At 38.0% G+C, this 19,912-nt stretch overlaps 3 protein-coding genes across 12 annotated transcripts in view; 2 read left to right on the forward strand and 1 right to left on the reverse strand.

Annotated features, from left to right (window-relative positions):
- The window catches only part of wdpcp (WD repeat containing planar cell polarity effector), an 84,672-nt gene extending 76,592 nt beyond the window's left edge, over positions 1-8,080 (reverse strand). For 5 of the 7 annotated variants that reach the window (XR_002064284.2, XM_005473665.4, XM_019366558.2 and 2 more), the window contains exon 1: positions 7,763-7,896. The gene's annotated coding sequence lies outside the window, so the exon portion shown is untranslated. Of the gene's footprint in view, positions 1-7,762; positions 7,897-7,952 lie in introns of those variants that run through there. The other 2 variants (XM_005473662.2, XM_025897776.1) reach the window with 2 other exon arrangements.
- A 140-nt stretch (positions 8,081-8,220) lies between these two features.
- On the forward strand, positions 8,221-14,412 carry mdh1ab (malate dehydrogenase 1Ab, NAD (soluble)). The gene is made up of 9 exons (XM_003438332.5): positions 8,221-8,409; positions 8,864-8,962; positions 9,370-9,466; positions 11,083-11,258; positions 11,536-11,658; positions 11,767-11,943; positions 12,922-13,035; positions 13,459-13,548; positions 13,850-14,412. The coding sequence occupies exons 1-9, from the start codon at positions 8,257-8,259 to the stop codon at positions 13,970-13,972; spliced, it is 1,152 nt and encodes a 383-aa protein (XP_003438380.2). The 5' UTR covers positions 8,221-8,256; the 3' UTR covers positions 13,973-14,412.
- A 427-nt stretch (positions 14,413-14,839) lies between these two features.
- Positions 14,840-19,912, forward strand: part of ugp2b (UDP-glucose pyrophosphorylase 2b) — a 39,163-nt gene continuing 34,090 nt past the window's right edge. Inside the window, exons 1-2 of one of the 4 annotated variants that reach the window (XM_019366561.2) lie at positions 14,840-15,943; positions 16,603-16,863. In XM_019366561.2, the coding sequence (XP_019222106.1) occupies positions 16,845-16,863 (19 nt within the window). In that variant the 5' untranslated portion in view covers positions 14,840-15,943; positions 16,603-16,844. Of the gene's footprint in view, positions 15,944-16,449; positions 16,864-18,293; positions 18,299-19,912 lie in introns of those variants that run through there. The other 3 variants (XM_005473660.4, XM_005473659.4, XM_025897778.1) reach the window with 3 other exon arrangements.

Raw genomic sequence — 19,912 nt, forward strand, 5'->3', positions numbered from 1 at the left:
GCGTTGGTTGCCGTCAACAGCAGAGAGAACAGGGAATAAGTTTTCAGCGAGGACCCAATGCACAACATGTGGCAGTTTAGTGCCCCCTTGTGGTCATGGTAAAGAGAAAAGGTGCTCGGGAAGCACATAAATACACCTACAGACACTTCTAGCAAGAATCATTCAAAGTCATAACACGACAAGTGAACAACTCTCCCCTCCGAAACAAGCCGAGCCATGATCCTTCATATTACCGTTTCTGATAAAGATCTTCTCTGAGGAAATGAAGACGGAGCCCCATCAATCAGTCCATCAATTGCTGTGAAATATGTATTTGTCTTAATACAGAGTTTGATTCCATCAAACCCATTTCACGGACCATTTCCCTATGCAAACACCTCTGGGAGAAAGAGGAAGGGAGATTGGCAGAGTGTGGTTGAGGCTTGGTCACAGGAAGAAACACACCTCTGAGGATGGCTCGGTGTGTGTACATTATGAGATTTAATTGAATAGTTCTGCATCAGTGCCAAAAAGTTACGTTAGTGTGTTTGCAGAGGTCTGCATTCTTTTTGATTGAGGGCTCAGTTGTTATTTTGTAATATCATCATTATCATTATTTTCACAGCAGGCCAACATAAACAGTGCTTCTCAGGTTTCAATCACAAGCAGAGAAAACAACCAGCTCAAGAAATATCAGTACATAGCTAAGCAAAGTTATGACAGTCTTGTATTTTTGATTAGTTTTGTTTTCAAGTCAGACGTTTCTATGAGTTTCCACTTAAAGCTGTTTTGCCCATTTCAGTTTAGTTAGAAAATATTTAGCTATAGCTCAGTTTTCTTTAACTGACATTTTTCAGGGCAAGATTTAAGAACCTCAGAACAACACCTGAAACACACAAATTATAAAATTATAGCTGTTACTTTGTGAGTTACATGATGCTCAGAATTATGATTATTTTTGTTTTTTTGGTTTTGGGAGTGCATATGTGAGGATGGATGGCTGCAGACCAAATCTAAAGGGAACAAATAAAGTAACCCAAACCTGGACATGTTTACTTATACCAAACATGTAGTTTAGTATGGTGACATTTCCTCTACATTTCATATTAGTTTTGCAAGTGCACAAAATCTTTAAAGTTACAGGATTTTTTTCTAAATTTCTGTTTTAATTTTGTTTTAATTGCACATAAATCAAATGTTTTTAAACACCGATTTAGCTTTTACTTGAAAATATATAGGCCCGGACCTACAGCAGTTCAGGTGCAGATAATGGGGGGGGGATATGAAGTTAATATAAATGATTTTTATGTAGGGGGATTAAAAGAATTTGTTGGTACTATTATATTTACAACCATTTAATTCAAATTCAATTAGGATAATTTTTTTTATTGTAAATAAAAGATTAAAATCAGTGGGGTCAGGGGAAGAACGTTAATTATCAGCGATTCAGAAGATCTGATCCACTCCATTTTATTTATCACAAAACAAAAGACAGATTTTTTTTACTTTTAAAGCTAAAGCATAAACAGTATGTAGAATGATTAGGTTGAACTTTTAGTAAAAACTAGATAATATTTTTTTTTTATTTAAAAAAATCAAGAACAAAATCTGGGTGTAGAATTAGAGCATCCATACATGACCTTTACCCAGCTTCTTTTTAACCACTTGTCTCTCTTTTTTCCTGTTTGCCTTTATGTGCAATGTTACCAGACCTTTAATATTTTATGTTCCACAATCCTTGCTTAGACGTCACCTTCCACGTTAGGTAATCTACCTCACTAACACCATTTAAATTTACCCCTTTTCACAAAAGTATACTCTTTTTATACAGTGCTAACAACCCCAGTATATCATTAAATAATTGCCATTTTAACTTGTTTTCTTAATTGGCCTTACTTGTTTTAATGTTTTACTTCATGTTTTAAATTGTATTTCATCATATGGGTTTAAATGATGCATTGAATGTGTCTTGTATAACTTGTGTATATAATTGTGTATAATTTGTATGAGTATGTTCTGTAAACTGACCCCACGATTTTTTTTTCCACACCTTCTTGCTTGAAGCACATGTGGCTGCTAACTTTCCTAAACTTTACTTGTATATTTTTTGGAACACATTTAGACAATGCACTGTTGCAAAAATGGTTTTCATGTTTAAGACAACGGAGCAGTGCCGTGTTACGGCGTGGGTCTAGATTAAAAAAGGATTCTGAATCCCTTGTTTTCATGTCAAATTCCAGTAAAACTGACAGCTGTTCCCATTCTGCTGCCAGCCTGCTGCAGCAACAAGTGTTTCTGGATAGTCTTCAATACAAATCCATCAGCAGCTTTTTCCAAGTGCTGTGTGAAGAGTCATCTATGACTTACAGGTAAACTGTAGCCATATACTGACACCTAGTGAATCATTATGGTTACTGCAAATAATATCCCAACAGGATGGGGCCACACAGGTTCATTTTAGACAACACAGCACCTGCATGCATTACAGTGTGTAGATAAATAATGGAACAAACATCATCTGCTGCATCTGATCTAAAGCTTCATCAATTAATCTAAGACAGAGACATGACACTGCGGAGACAGATATGCCAACAAGTAAGCAAGGTGATGGCACGAGGATACAGAAGTTGAATATGATGGGAGATAACAGTGACAGCGATGTAGTTATCTGCTGCGTATGTGTGCATGTGCACTCGTGTGAATGCAGCCTGCTATCTCACGGTGTCTGGTGGTTCACTGTGAGGGCTATTTGGTCTAGCGGCGCAGATAAGAGGGTGATATAGAGGCCGGTGGGTGTGCTGGCTATCAGTCTCCCAGCTGCCAATGTAACAGGGTCACTCAGGTGCACTATGCGGGGACGAGTGGAGGAGCAGAATAAGGGGAGATAAAGTAGAAGAGGACAGAGCGGGTGGAGATGAGGGAGGTGAACAGGTGAGGGAACAAAAAGAGGAGGTGATCGAGTGGACAAAGGAAATGCTGACAAGCACTTATCCAGATTTTGAAATGTACTTTGTATGTGTGGACATATATGTTCATAAAATCTAGACATCACTGACACTGGTCACACTGCACATGTGTGAGTGTCTTTTGTGGTTTAAGATTTGTGCATAGGGAAACTTTAACACCTCTATTTTTCTTTCGGTGCTCCAGGTTTCACCTGGCACATGCACACACACACACACACACACACACACACACACACACACACACACACACACACACACACACACACACACACACACACACACACACACACACACACACACACACACACACACACAGAACATCAGGCTGCTCTGCAAATAAACTGGCACCAGATATTATCATGTGTGCTGCTGCTTTTCTTGGTTTCATTCAGAGTTTCTTTTAACAAAGAAAAGTATGCTAATCCCCTCATGTCAACCTGACTGTGGAGACTGCCATGGTAATAAACACGGCAGCGACAGCAACAACAAACTCTTCTGAATGTGTGCAGTCATAACTGTCACGTGGCATGTCATTATAAACTTTTGGGGGATTTTGGATGATTTCAGTGGGTCAACAAGTTTGTGGCTGTAGGTAAGCTGAAAGGCAGGTGAATAACCTGTAAACAACATTATCACTGAGTTAGCAAAATATGGAGTTACTTCCAAATCAAGCAGGTAAAAGAAATACAACAAGGCAATGCTGACAAATTTCAGTAAGAGTGTGATTTTGACCTAATTCACATAAAAATTAATTAGCCATAATATTAAACAATATTAAAAACACCTGATTGCACAGAGGTACGGAGTGGAGCGCATGATATGAATGGCTTAACGAGGTATACTGGGCTTAAAATCAAAGTTTTCATTGGGTCAGAAGTGATATGGTAACTTATGCTGGATACAGACTAGACTGAAGCAGGTTATGCTCAGAGTTTTGATTTAAAAGTCAGCTGCAAATACCACATTTTGACAAAAAGCTTTAATTATGCTTTTAATTATAATTATGAACCATATTCAGTCAAAAAACTTAATTTCACTTTGTGAAAATGATATTTGTGTCTTTTTAATGAGTCCAACCAGAATGCATCAAGATTGAATGTTTTTCATACATCAAATGAACCTTTTCTGAGTTCTAATGGGCATCTGTAAGAGGGGGAAATCCACTGAGAGGTAAAATACTTTTATTAACTTATTAATTCACAACAAATTTGCATTATTAGCTTTGCTTTTATTTATAAAGCTTATACAGTTAACAAACAGGAATACGGTTTCCATGAAAAGCTGCCATCTTTGGGTTCGTGATTCAACTTAAAGCACACATGAATGCAGCGGCCAAAGATTTCAGAGCATTACACTGCTTCCATTCATTTCCCCCCCCTTTTTCCCCAGAGTGCATCCAGCTTCCATCTCAGGTACAGCGGTATATTTTGCCCCCCCCCCCTAGAATCTCACTCCTTCATGTTAGAAATAGGAGGCAAGTGAAGAAAAGAAAACTATATGTAAATAAGTAGACCATACAATATCTCACTTCTTAAAAATTAACATAATACTATACAGACATTGTGTTTAAACAGCAGCCCTACACAAAGGTAAGCTGTGAAAACCTGTGTGTCCCTTCCTGATATCCTTCAAAGACACAAGTACCAATCACGCAGAGGGGTAAAAATCTTCCTGGACCACAGAGGAGCACTGCCAGGTTGCAGCAGCTGCTTCAAACAGCTATGAATCAGGGCATCAAATGCAGGGCCTTTTGAGAAGAGAAGCATTGGTGTCGGCCCCTGTCACTAGCAGATGGGGCAGATTTAGGCCTTGGATGGAGAATTGGTGGTGGTTTGGGTTAATCTTGTGCCTTAGGTTTTACAGACACTTTTGAACTGAGGAAAATATGTGAATGTAATTTGATTAATTATTTTGACCCTTGTCCATCAGTCGCTAGACCGCTGTCAAGCAAGATTTAAGCTTTGCAAACTTTAGTCTGTACCTGCGTGCAATCAAACATTATTGCAATGGAATAATAATTACAAAAACGTATCTTTAAGACAGTAAATTGGTATGAGGAGTATAAGATCGCTTTTCACTTCCAATTCCTATAAGATAATAAAAACAATTTTGCCACAGAAGTATGGATAAAGAATAAGTCCATATATTAGAGATGTTATTGATTGGTGCTGGACAAATTTATTAATTCATTCATCAGCCAAACAGATCTACTCATGGCAGTCTGTCTCTAATGTGGATAAAACTCCTGATGAGTTTGTTCCAGTACTTTGTTGCAGTTGTAGTTTACTTACTTAAAACTCCTATTTACAAATAACCAATACAATCCCAAATATCAAAAACCAAAACAAAACAAATGTGCTCAAACTATCAATACCTCAATCAGAATAATATACACTCACTAGTCACTTTATTAGATACACATGTTCAGCTTCTCATTTGCCCAAAAATCTAATCCACTAATCACACGGCAACAACCCAATCCATTTAGACATAGACAATGGCTGATCTCCTGAAGTTCAGACCATGCATCAGAATGCGGTAGAAAGGTGATTTATTCCTACAGAATCACAAAAATTGGATAATATAGGATTTGTAAAATATTGCCTGGTTTGATGAGTCTTAATTTCTGTTGCAACATTTGGACAGTGTGATCAGAACTTGCTGAAAATAAAATACAAACCGCCTCATATCACCAATTCAGGCTGCTGGTGGTGCTTTAATGGTGTTATGGGATAATGGGAATATTTTCTTTTCATACTTAGGGCCCTTGGACACTGAGCAAACACCACAGCCTACCTGAGCATTGTACCCAACTTCTGAATACACTGGTTTCCTGAACATAATAGTGAGTTCACTTAACTCAAATGTTCTCCACAGCCATCAGATCTTAAGATTTAGTCCATAAAACACAGTGGTGTTTGAACTGGATCTAAGTCCAAACACCACTTTTGGATTGGCGTGGAATGGGAGCATGGCATTATGGATGTGCAGCCAATAGAGAAAATCAAGAATTAAGGCAACTCTAAAAGTAAAAGAGGTCCAACCTGATATTGTGTCAAAAAGTGATTAGGGAAAAAATAAAACTGAATTGAACTGAACAGTTTACATAAGGATATCATTTTTTGACATGAAACATTTACTAGTAAAGTGTCTAAAAACAGGGGCTGTGAATGTAATTGGTATTTAGTTTAGTCTGGAGTAAGTCTGATACCATTCAGGTGTAACAGTATCTCATTTGCTTTTTGTTCAAGTCATGTAATGAGCCTGTAATGAAGCCATAAAATATTGATGCCCACGCTCAACTAACTGATCAACTTAAAACAAGACAGCAGAAAGAAACACTTCCCTTCCTGAGGAAGTACAGGTGAGGAGACTCACAACAGGAGAGGACTCGGTAAAAACAGATCATAACTTGTATTCAAGCACAAAAATACTTCACTCTGTCATACCTTGGCTATGATAGGTCTAGACTATTGCTTTAAAGGCAAAAAACTACAAAAAGAATTTACATAAAGAAGCATTAAGTTTGTGTTAGCACAACTACAACTGGAGAACAATTTATGCTTAAAAAAATGCAACCCTTCATTTTATACATTTCTGTTATACATAAAAAAAAACAAATAAATCATTAAAAAAAATGTATCTCTCCAACTACCAACCAAAGATACACTTTTTATAAGATATTTTAGTTACTGTATGCTATGCTTGGCACAACCCTGCTGCCAATACTTCAGTCTGGAAAAGTTGATTTGAAAAGTATTATTTATTAAATCTTTGACCATTAAATTAAAGATAGTCACCCTCACACTAAATACTATTAAATTAACACTTAATTTATGTTAACTTAAGCAACTTAAAATCTATCTTACCCAACTTTTCAGTAGTCAACCTTTTTAAGAATTTCAGCATCTATTTTGAAATCTTAAAAATACTATTCATAGAAAAATGTAAACTATTACAAAGGCAACACATTAAACTCTTGTATGCAGAATCGACATATGAGTTTTAATTTGTAGATTAGAAAAAAATATTCAGGTCTACAGAAATGTTTTTTGAATAAAATATTACTTTGTTAACACGTGTTTGTATTCTTTGCTTTATATGCATTTAACATAGTGGGGCAAAACAGGGTATTGACAGATGTGAGCTCTGGAACCTAATGCACTGTGACAGTCAATGATAAATATAGTTATATAAAAGGAAGGAAACCGAAATTAATTAATCTTATTTTGGTAACACGGGTAACAAGGTCGGAAGGTCAGAAAATACTAAAAGGGAAAATGCTAAATGTATCAAAGAGGTCTGACTTTTAGTTGACCTATATTGTTAACACACAACTCAATCGTGTCATTTCGTCTTTGTCATGACGGTTCTGTTGCTTCCTTTTCCAGACTGAATATACTTCAGTATCAGGGTTGTGCATATACGGTGGGACAAAATTTGCAGAGGATAATTACTGTTCGGAGTTATTGCTGTATTATAGGAGAGATATGTCAACAAACACAGAAAAACAACAACAACAAAAGATTCATAACGTATTTTAAGTATTTTAACTGTTAGTTGACATGCAATTTGGTTTTCAAAACGTTAGTGCAAAAGGGGAGGGGGTCTCAAATACTGTTTTGCATTTTAAATATTTTGGAACCACTTTTTCAACTACTACGTTTACCTTTTGTCCTGTTCTAGTATTTTGTGCATGAATTGTTTTCAAATTCATGTGAGAAACTGAAAATATCCTGCAATTGTAGAATGGTCCATAACACAGCTCCCACGAAGGAAACGGGGATATCGAATAAAACAGGTTATTAACAACTTACCTCAATTAGCTCATTGACGAGGGCTGCAGCAGTGTCTGGTCTTTCTCCACCCGAATGACTTCAGCGTTTTCTTAAACTTAATAGCGACTACAAAACTTTCATACTGACTGTTCACTACAGATAGATAGCTACTAGCATTAACCTAGACTTACGAACTGTACTGTACCCTAATATATAAAGATAGTCTCACCTGATCATCTCACTCCTCTGCCAAATTAACTGCACCATCTGTTCGTCTGTGTATATGTTTGCTAAGCTAATGACAAACTGCACTCACGCTACTAGCAAGGTCGCTAAGCAACGGTAAGCGAATCTTCCAAGGCTATGCTAACCAGCTAGCACAGTAAATATCGATATCATGGAGAAGCATTTTTTATAGCATCGGTAACAGTATTGCAGTCTGTAGGATTGTTTATTTGCTTGCTAATACATTTCTTGTTGAAGCTGGCTTACTTATGTGGCATTTGAAAAATACCTAAAAGACTACACAAACGATGAAAACTACAACTACATGGATCCTCAAGCTGCCGTTTAGCTATTTTAAGTGTCGTAATCAAAAGAGCTTAAATACGAGTGACCTCTGGCTTGAGCGACAAGTGGGAGAAACAGAGAAGCGTGAGGGACGTCCTGCTTGTCTTGGCAGTATGGTGAGTAGATACAGTAAATATGTTGGTTATCTTATTTTTTTTTTTCTGCAATGGAGATTAAACTGTTGATATTCACCCTGCTTATGCAGGAAATTCACAAAGTAAGGTATGCGTTGTTTCTAGCTCACGGCATGACGCAGCCAACCAGAGGACTCAAAAGTTGACTTTATTTAAAAAGTCTCGTTTCGTGTCAAAGTCACGTGACACTTTTCTAATTTTGGTTATTTTAAATTGATGCTGATCTCCCAAGTATATACTCATTTGTTATGCAACCCTGAGTCGTGTCTGCAGGCACATGTCTATTTTTGAACTCACCCCCTGCTTTACTAAATCTTTTAGACAAGAATAGACACCCAGCCCACGTGCAGTTGCAGTTAAACTTTCATGTGTGTGCTATGAGAGAACTCAATGCTATGATTGCTAACAGCAGTTTTCTTCACCTTGTGTCTTGCAGGCTGAGCCTATTAGAGTTCTGGTGACCGGTGCTGCTGGGCAGATTGCCTATTCCCTGTTGTTCAGCATTGCCAAAGGAGATGTGTTTGGCCAAGACCAGGTAAAGAAGGGTTTTGCCCTGCGCTTGTTAAAAACTCAGTTCCCTCTGCCTGTCACCAGGCGCACCCATGAAACTGACAGCTGGGAATGTCACAAATTTTCCAGGTCATATCTGGGATGACATTGCACATACTGTATGTTGTTCCTTTGGAAATTGATTGGGTTACACTAGCTTATTCATGACTGCTCCGATCACCCTGGACTGTCCTTGAAGTCAATGAAGTGGCTCTTGTGCCAAGAGTCTTACGCCAACTTTAAAGCCACTTGATCCAATTGGTACATGGCTTAGGCCTTCTCACGCTGTCCCAGAGAACTAAGTCTCCCACTGACATGTAATGGTAAACAGGGATTATTATGCAATTTCATAATAATCATTTAAATTCAGTTATTTCATTTTTCTTATGGCAGCCAATCAGCTTGCTCCTGTTGGACATCACCCCCATGCTGCCGGTCCTGGAAGGTGTAGTCATGGAGCTGCAGGACTGTGCCCTTCCACTTCTGAAAGGTAATCATTTAAGGCTTTGCTCAAATAATTGAGCAATACCAGTTTGGTTTTTTTTTGGTTTTTTTTTTTTTGTAGGCATTTTTTTTTCTTTTTTTGACAAACTGGATATTTAAAAGCAGAAGTAGCTAAATTATCTTTTTTTCCCCATTTATACAGATACAATTTCTTCATGTTTTTTTTGTTTGTTTGTTTTGTTTTTTGGCAGAAGGATCACCTTGTAAATGTTTTAATTCACCTTTCCTTCTATACCTACATATCCCAAAATATGATCCTTGAGTAGATGTTAGCTAATAAGAGCAACTACACCCTTCTTGTTGGAGGTGGATGGTTTCTCTTGAATAAGCTGTAGAGATTTGTTTGCACAGAATGGGCTCATTTTCTTGTCTGAGTATGGACCCAGTTTTTTGGTTTTTGGTTTGTTTTTTAGTTTTTTGGTGTGTGTTTCGTGGCTGCTGTCATGGACTCAGTCATGAGGCGCCACTATGTGCCATCTCCATTGTGACCTGGAATTTTTACTTTGCAGTGGTGCTGTTCTTTGCTTTTGTTTGCACGGGGGCTGAAAGAGGCCCCTGTATTAACCAGCCACGATGCAAAGACAACACCTCATGCACATCAAGACAAAGATAAATGCAGTTCTCATCAAACTGGTCACCTTTTTTTCTAAATATTATGATTGCAATTTAGAGTGATGCTTTGTCTCAAACAATTCAAAAAGAAAGGTGACAACACGGTAAATGTCAGATGCACAACACAAACAGGAAGGACTTCCTGTGTACCTCATGTTCTTTTGTTGGAACAGTTTTAGGGAGTGTGTGAGAACAACTTTTAGTCATGCAACTTTCATCAGGAGCTGACACAATGTTCACATATTGCAGTAAAGATCTGATGTGCCATTAATTTAAAATGAATTCATTTTTTTTTCCAGTTCAAAATGGGCCTTTGGGGGGATCATGTATTGGAAACTCAGTTTGCCCATGTATTATGGCATTGTCAGAAATCTCAAGTATTGTCCTGCTATTTTCAGTTTAATAAACAAAAATATATTTTATGGTCATTTAAATGCATCCCCAATTCTCACTAATATGGTTTGTAAACACAATTTCACCACAGTGCTAATAATTTTTGATTGAGTTTTGCTAAAAAAACCCCTGTATCAAATAAAAGTGAGGTCTACTTCCACCTTGGGTGCTAACAGTAAAGGTTAAATCCTTAACCAACCTAAGTACTTATGTCCCCCCCCAAAGGCCTAGTATATTGTTATGAAATTCAAAGGCATTCTGCAAAAAGTTGCAGGTACTATAAAGTTTTTACGTGTGTGTGTGTGTGTGTGTGTGTGTGTGTGTGTGTGTGTGTGTGTGTGTGTGTGTGTGTGTGTGTGTGTGTGTGTGTGTGTGTGTGTGTGTGTGTGTGTGTGTGTGTGTGTGTGTGTGTGTGTGTGGGGTTTTTTTTTTTTTTTTTTTTTTTTTTTTTTTTTTTTACACATTTGACTGGTTCTCTTCAGGTGGAGAACAAATTCCACTATGAACTTAATAATCCCTCTCAAGGTTCAAAGTTGACAAATTGCCAAAGAGTGGAGTTTTAAAAACCTATTGGCAATTAATTTTCTCCTTCTACAGAGATCATACCCACTGACAAAGAGGAGGTAGCCTTCAAGGACCTGGATGCAGCTATCTTGGTGGGCTCAATGCCCAGAAAGGAGGGTATGGAGAGGAAGGACCTGCTTAAAGCCAATGTGGCCATCTTTAAGAGCCAAGGGGCTGCCCTGGATAAGTATGCCAAGAAGACTGTGAAGGTAATTGGAAGCATATTTTTTGATGTAAAACACTCCCTTCCTGTCAAGTGAGCAAATCTGAAAGAAACTTCTCAGCCTCTGCCAAATGGATAGAAATGTTTCCTAAACATTTTGTGCTACTGGGAAAAATAGCAAAATCTTAATGAAGTATTTCCTGATGCCAAAACATTTTTCCCTTCTCGGTGTTGCATAATACAAGTTTGGTCGATTTACTCATGATAGTAATAAGACATAAAATCTACATGGCATATGTTTTTAAATTGGTTTGTGTGTTCAGGTGCTGGTTGTGGGAAACCCTGCCAACACAAACTGTCTGATTGCAGCCAAGTCTGCTCCCTCTATCCCCAAAGAGAACTTTTCCTGCCTCACCCGTCTGGACCACAACCGGGCTCGCTCTCAGGTACAGTCCTCTCACTTCTTTCACTTTCTGATGTCAGTCTCAGATGTTTGGCAGCCACATTGTCAATCGTGGCTGACTGAAAACCTGACTTTACTTCGTATCCTGTAGGTGGCGATGCGCTGTGGTGTTCCAGCCACTCGGGTGAAGAATGTGATCATCTGGGGGAACCACTCCTCCACCCAATACCCAGATGTTCACCACTGCAAGGTCAACATGTCCGGCAGTGAGGTGACCTGCTTTGATGCAATCAAGGATGATGATTGGCTTAAAGGCGATTTCATTACTGTGAGTTGATGGTTTCTAGATGAAAGCATGATATTTTATAGCTGGAGTATACTCACACTTGGATGCTTTTGGCTGTGCTTGAGAAAAGGCCTATAATATGATCCTCATATTTTACTTTATTGTTCTTCCATCTTTTCTTCATCCTGATGCTCCTCATAAGATTAATGGTTTTTAACATTACTGGTTACATTTGTGGTTCAACAATGCTCTTTTTTTTGTTTTGTTTTTGTTTGTTTTTTAAATTTGCACAATAGTGAGTTTTCCAGTTGCTGTTCATGCGGGCAGATGTCAGTAAGACATGAAGTCCCTTTTTTTTTTTTTTTTTTTTTTTTTTTTTTTTTTTTTTTTTCTGGCAAGCAAACATTTAATTTTCCTTCAAGCAAAATATTTTCTGGGAGACATTCAAAAACATGATTTTTGTGAACCAAAAACCTCAAAGATTTGCAGAATGGTCAAAAATCCTCAGGATGTGTTTCCAAAACCTCCAAAAGTCATATTTGCTGGGTCTATCCTGGCTTCTTTTAGGTAGGTAGGTATGCCTGAAACGCCTTACCTAGAAGGTGCTTGTCTCTAATCTTATTCTTCACACATCTTGTAGCAATACCCTATGTTCCTGTCCTTACCTGACAGCTTCACTGTTATGATCTGCTCTCTTCATTACAACAATCTCTCCATCGCTACAGACAGTGTACCGGTCCTTCTGTCAATCTGCCACTTATGAACAAAGGGAGAACAAGATTATACCTTGTTGCTTGCAGTGTGCAGCCCATGTAAAGCAGATATTTGTGGGACAATAAGTTAAGAAGTAGTAGTAGTAGTGATTTATGTACAGTGAAATGACACAGTTTCACCAGGCAGGGGCAGCATTTCCTATGAGTCCAGTTGATAAAGACAACTGATTCTCAAAATCAAAACTAGTCACAGAGCTCAATAACACTCCTGCATTTTCATTTAATGGCCCATGTTCTTACTTTGCAGACTGTGCAACAGAGAGGTGCTGCAGTCATCAAAGCCAGGAAGCTCTCTAGTGCCATGTCTGCAGCCAAGGCCATCTGTGACCACATGAGAGACATCTGGTCAGGCACCCATGAGGTAAATCCTACATCTGTTTGTTATACCGGTCATCTGGGAATTTTTGCATGTTGCACTGTTCTGATAAGAAGTAATTATTGAGACATTTAATGGGACACACAAAAGGTCCATTTTGCACTTTTTACCCCTCAGCTGTAAATGGCTGCTGGGGTATTGTCAGCCGGTGGGCGGTGGCATGGACATTCAAGTTTGTGAATGTGATAACTGGAATGGGGTGATGTAGGCTTTTCATATTGATACCATAGGTGCATCTACTAAAAATATCAGACGAGTTTAAAACTCAAGGTCAAAAATCCTCAGAGTGAAAACGCCCTCAGATTTCTGACAGGTTACATATGGTTCTATTGTCAGGGATGCAAAGTATTGGGAAAAGGCTGCATTTTATTTCAAATTCACTTTTAATGAGGTTTTTTCATTTTAAAGGGTGAGTTTATCTCTATGGGTGTTTACTCAACTGGCAACTCCTATGGAGTCCCTGAAGACCTAATCTACTCATTCCCTGTCCAGATCCAGGTAAGCCTTGATCTGACATTGTCTCCACTCTTCTAGCAGCTAGCAATATCTTTTCAGTGCAGCTTAAGACTAGCATTACCCTCCATTGTCTTTTTTTGGATGTGGATTTCATATTGAATAGGGTTTTTTTCTTTTCTTTTGGGGTTTTTTGTATTAAAGTTTGTAGTAAATTAAACTTTGGGGATTTGTAGAAACATTATAGATGGGGAAAAAAAAAAAACAAAAACAAAAAAAACAACAACAACAAAACAAAAAAAACAAACAAAAAACAAAACAAAACTGAAGGTACATCTTTTTTCAGAACAAGACCTGGAAAATCGTGGACAGTCTGCCCATCAATGATTTTTCCAAATCAAAGATGGACGCCACTGCAGCTGAACTGGTGGAGGAGAGGGACACAGCTGTGGCTTTCCTTGGAGTATGACTAGAGCCTGTACATCAGCAATTAGACAGCCTCAAAACTCCAGATGCACGCCTGTGATGAAGCACTCCACCAGCCCCTCCATTACTGTGTGCTTGTGTGTGAGAGAGTCGGTGCTTATGGATGTAAAGTTGCATTTGTATGTCAAACGATGTGAATCTGACTTTTGTGATCTTGAATAACAATAACAATGTGTCATACTTTACTTTGACTACATATGACTGGGTAAGTTTAGTGTCAAAAGCAGAGTTGTTGTACATCATGATGCACAAGTATCACTCACCATAAGTATGCAGTATACACTGAAACTCCACTATGCCGGTTAAAGCTCTCCATTCTTTGTTTGTTTTTGTTTGTTTTTTCCCTTTATTGATTATTACATGGATCCTTGTTACAGTTAGTGAAGTCCTAAAACACTGGAATATTAATGCTGAAACAATTAAGAAACAAAAAAAAAACAAGTTGTCTGATTATTGGTTTCCATACATGGATGCTGAGCCACAACCTTTTAAAACGGTCACAATAGGTCGTTTGAATCCCCTGGGGTACCAGATGGGGCCTCAATGAGTCAACTTTATGTAAGTATAATTTGATGCTGATGCTCCACTAGTTTGTGATCTGTAGTTTTGTAGTGTAGGACACAAATGATAAAGGGTGGCATTAAAATATTACTCCACTAGTATTTATACTACATGTCATGTTAATATATTTAACAGTATGTATATAAAGTAACTAAAATCGGGTCCTATTGCAACATTTAAATGGTGTACTAACAATTATGCATGCATATTTGTATTATGCACTATTTTGCATAGTAAGTAATTTGAGGTATTTTTGAAAGCTCTGTTTGGACTTCAGTAGTTTTCTGATTTCCTATAGGCCCCTGATTGTGAGGGAGTCGGGACAGATGGGGTCCTCGTAAAATATACAGTTAACTTATTAAGACTTGACACATATGTGGCTCACAGGAGATCCACTGAAGCCCAAAGACTACCGTCAGAGCAGGAGCTGAAATTACAGTTAAAATGAGTGTGGAAAGACTATAGCTTGCCATGACAGTGGCATGCAAAGTAACGTGTAGACTGAGATCTCGTTTATGGTGGGAACTATTTTAAACATAGTTATTTTTGCAACCGTCATTCCATTACAGAGATTATACCTTGTTGCTTGCAGTGTGCAGCCCAGGTAAAGCAGGTACTTGGGGGACAGCAAGTAAAGTAGTGATTCACATACAGTGAAATGACACAGTTTCACCAGGCAGGGGCAGCATTTCCTGTTTTATTTTTTACTCAGTTACAGTATGAAGAGTTATTATGTAACATCTGCAATTAATAAATTCACAGTGGATCACTGAGGATAAGCTTTAAAGGGGGCAAAGCTACCAAAAACAGTCACCACTCCCATATCAACCGTTTCATTTTGGTAATCCCAGTTAAAGAACTCGTTTTAATCTTTACATTAAATTTACATGAAAAAAAAAAATCATTCGCCGGTGTTTCATAGACGTCACACATGTCAATGTCAATGTGAACACGTTACTTCTTTTTATTGCTATCACTTATTTTCAATATTTTAAGCTATCTTCAATCAGGCATTGCCAGAAACCAACATCGCACGTAGCAGAATCCTATTGGCTGCTAAAATCACGCACACAAAAACAGCTTTTTTCATTGGCTCCCATCCTTCCTCGGCGTTCCGATTCGTCGCTTCCTCGAATGGCACTGGAGTGTAAAATATCTTCAAAAACTATCCGATCACCTTTTTAACTTCTGCACCTTTTTTGTACATCCTGTGCTTTTTTTAACATCCAGTCAGCGATGTCGAAGGGGAGCAGAAGCGGCTTGAATTAAGGTGTAAATAAAACACATACATATTTTTGTGTATCCCGCTGTCTCCTCTGCTGGATATCTGTGGTCCTCCAGACCTGAAGGACCAGGCCGACCCCATCGACTTTTCTTCCGCCAGTATCCTACAGTAAGAAAATGGCTTCATATGTGTGTGTATATGACGTGTTTCCCTCTCTACATTAGCCATTAGTAGGACTCCACACGCGGCTGGGTGTTGAGGTGTTATGTCCGGGTTTTCTTTTTGACATTTTTCAGCTGAAAAAGGTCGTTCCTCTTCCTCCGGTGTTACGTTCACGGCACCGTTGTTGATTAGAGTTGTCTCCTTGCATGTGACTTGTTTGTGGAGGGCATGGCGTTCATCTCTGTCTGTCCATCACCCAGTCACTCATTCATTTCCGTAGGCAGCATGTCATACAGAGTGACTGTAAGTGTGCGCCCGGGTGTGTCTTTGTATATGTGTGCACATCTCGCCGGTTAATTATTTACGGCGTGTGTGTTAGTTGACTTTAAAAATCCCTGTGGCAGCCATAAGGTGATAAAAATGAAAGTACTCGAGGGGGAGGGGGCGAGGCACTGGAGTAAAGAAGAAGAAGTGTCCAGAGGTTGTGAGACAGTAAGGATTTGTGACGTGGTTGCAGGGTTGGGGCAGGGGGAGAAATACAGGCGTTACGAGCAATAAAAGAGCTGGGTACATCGGATCCAGCTTCACGTTGAGGGGAGGACCACTTGGCTGGTGTCCAGAGAGATAAGTGTGGTCGGATGAATGTGTCCTTGTTTTGTTCGCAGGCACAGCGTCTTATCCTTTAAAGCTTCAACGCTGGATGGATTTAAAAGGCTTGGGCACCAATGAATGAATGACCAGTCGGATGATTTAAGGATACCTCAAGGAAACTTTTAATATTATTATTATATATATTTTTAAATCCAGTTACCGGATGTTTGTTCAATGACACCTTGTTTTTTCTGGGATACACAACTTAAAGCGTGTCCACTTACTGTCATTTTAAACACTACGTGGCAGCTTAACCATGGCACTTTATGTCGAAGGTAAGTGATCTCAGGGAAGGTATTTCACTACAATTGTGACTCTAGGAGAGGGAGGCTTAAATGATTATGTCTGTGTGTGTATGTGTTTTTTTAAAAATGATCTTTATGTGTCTCAGAACATTTTAACTTTTCCCCCACATAAGGGAAAGTGAGATTTATCACATTTAAATTCTAATCACTGATTATTAAAAAAATAAAATAAAAATCCACTCTTTGCCAGACTGTTACAGGTTTAGTTCCGTTCACCATTATTAATTTGACTAATAAGAAAAGTTGTTTTTTTTTTAAGTTTAATAAATCCACTAGTATTCCTAAGCCTTTTAGTAATCATATTAAATATTCTTCACCACTATAGTAGAGTAGCCCCACTGTGATAAAATATGAATATGATAAATTATGTTTAAGTCAATAAATGAATACATTAATAACTGTCAGTAATTATTAACTGATAACTTGATGCCTTCATTTGAAGAATGAGGTCTTAGAGTTTTCTTTACATAATCTTTAGTAGATTATCAGAAATCTGTTTGTAAGCAAGGACTTCTTGGAAGACAATCTGCTCACAGTTTACTAGTTTACTCACTGGTTTCATTCAATTCCTCCTACTTAACATGAACACACAACCTTGAACTGCTTTATAGCACTTATAAACACAGTTGGGATTTTTTTTCGGTAAAAATTGTTTCACAAAATGTGTTACATCTCACAGCAGGAAGGCTTATTGTAAATCAGTATAAAGTGATCAGGATTAACCTAGGATAATGCAAGTTTGATTTTTTTTCTTTTAGTATGAAAATAGATTGCTGTGGTGTTAAACGAGGCTCTGTTTCACAGTCTTTTACTGGTAACATGGTTTTGCTGACACGTGGTGGCTCCAACACCTCATTGGGATATTTTACATAGGTTTCTGCTTCTAAAATGGTATAATTAACTGATTGGTTAATGCTGCAATACTTCCCATGACTTACAGTAGTTACACATGGCTGAATCCGCTTTTTCTGTTTCTTGTTAAAAAGTGACAGTAATTTGGTCAACAGTAACACAACGCTAACACCTGATTGGTAAATCTCCAAACGGTGTTAAACTGTTTCCCTTTCCTACTGCTGTTACGGTATGCTGTGGTGTTTGTCATTTGGCTTCAAAGTTCAGTTTCCTGTTGTCAATTTTGTCTCTGTGCCAGGAGCAGTTGATTAACATGTCGTAAGATTACTTACGGTTAGTTGCAGCGCTACTTGGGAAATTGGCAATAAAAAGTCTGAAAGGCAGGATATCAGGAATTAATATGCTACATCTCAGAGCAGGTTAATGATTTCTACCATCTTTGTATACTCATATGCTTTTCATTTTTTAAGTAATAACAGTAAATGGTACTATGAAGGCAGTCTCGGTGAATATTATTATTTTTGTCATTGTCATTCATTATATTTGAGCTACAGTTCATGTAGGTTTTTGAATAACTACAGATCTTTATTCTTTCTTTTGGTTTTTGGAAAACTGAACAGATTTACTAGTTTCTGTTGTCATATTTACCTTTTCCAAACCTTCCTTATAAACTCTCAGGTCAGTGTGTCACATTTTGCTTAACAAGCAGTGAACATGTTTAACTGCTTCTACTAATGGACCATAACAACAATTAGGATGAAAATTGCTGTGCAAGCAGGTATAATTGCCTTGTCTTTTTTTTTTTATTTAATCAAAGCTTTTTACCTGGTCAGTGTTTAATGGTTTTGTTGGCACATGTAGAGCTATTAATGTTTACCTCGCGCTCAATGTGAATAGGTGGACTGATATTTGATAATCGTTTCTTAACATAAACATACAACATAAACTGTCATTTTAGAGATAAATTAGCCATAGATTAAGTTGATTTAAGATTCCAAAAACATAGAACATGTGTTGGGTATGTTACTGTTAAAAAACTGTTTTCATAACTATCTAAAAGCTATACTTTCTTTTTCTGAATTACAGTGATCTGCTGTAACTTTATATGTAATTAGCCAGCTGTCATTTTTTTCCTGTTATGCAAGGAAGTTAGATTAAAACTCTGCTTGAGACTCTCAAACGCCTCTCACAGCTGTCCAAGGTTTCATTTTTTACTATTGTTTACTTATCTATGGAACAGATTACTACACACAAGCCAACATAATCACGAGGGTGTTGCTGCTTGGAATAACGGGTGCTACAGTGACTCTTTAAGTATACCTCAACCCTTTTACGTCAACTCTGACTAGAAGCATGACAGCCCTCCTCTTAAATCTCATTGCTTTTATCGTACAATGCAGATGGCTGTTGACTCAAAGACTGGAGTGTGCTCATGCTACAATAATGGTACAAGAGCCTGCGTTTACTTCTTTGTACATCAGTCACTCAGATGTTTCCATTGAGATCAGGGCTGTTGTTGAGGATAAAATCGTTTGGTCTCGAATGACTACAAGTAAAAAGAAATAATAATGTATAAAGCAACAAATTCTTTTTTTGTTTGGTTTTTATTTATTTTCTGTCACACAGTCACGTGAAAAAGTTTTCACAGGACTCTGAGATCCTGTGAGAGGGGAAAATGTACCCCTCATTATTCAGTAGCTCACAATTTTAGCCACAATAAGTTGAAGTAAATTTTTTATGACTATCAGATTCTCACATTCTCACTCATTGTGGTTGTATTTTAGTTTTTTGGGGTTTTTTAGGTTTGTGGGCGTATGTTTATGTAAAGCTCTGTGAGGTTTCTGCCACAGCATGTCAGTCTGCTTTTATTCATTGACGACTCAATGAATACAAGATGTCCAGGTGCTATAGAGATCCTTGGTGCAAAACGAGCCCAATTCATCACCCCCTGTGCTTCACAGTTGGTATGAGGTGTTTATGGAGGCAAATTGTGCATTTTATCAAAAGTGGTGCTGCGCATTATGTCCAGACATTTCCACTTTGGCATCATCCGCGCAAAGGACATCATTCAAGAAGTCTTGTGATTTGTTCAGATGTAGCTTTACAAACCTGAGTTTATATACAAGTGAGTTAAAAGCTATAAGTGCTCAAACGCTTCAGACCATAT

The sequence above is a fragment of the Oreochromis niloticus genome, linkage group LG13 (assembly GCF_001858045.2).
Source record: "Oreochromis niloticus isolate F11D_XX linkage group LG13, O_niloticus_UMD_NMBU, whole genome shotgun sequence".
Classification (NCBI taxonomy): Eukaryota; Metazoa; Chordata; class Actinopteri; order Cichliformes; family Cichlidae; genus Oreochromis; species Oreochromis niloticus.

What these genes read in the sequence shown, in the direction of transcription:
- mdh1ab (XM_003438332.5), top strand. Translation starts at nt 8,257, where the DNA reads ATGAAAACTACAACTACATGGATCCTCAAGCTGCCGTTTAGCTATTTT. An exon ending in ATGCCAAGAAGACTGTGAAG is followed by an intron (nt 11,259 to 11,535) that starts GTAATTGGAAGC and finishes TTGTGTGTTCAG; the next exon opens with GTGCTGGTTGTGGGAAACCC. An exon ending in TCTGGTCAGGCACCCATGAG is followed by an intron (nt 13,036 to 13,458) that starts GTAAATCCTACA and finishes TTCATTTTAAAG; the next exon opens with GGTGAGTTTATCTCTATGGG.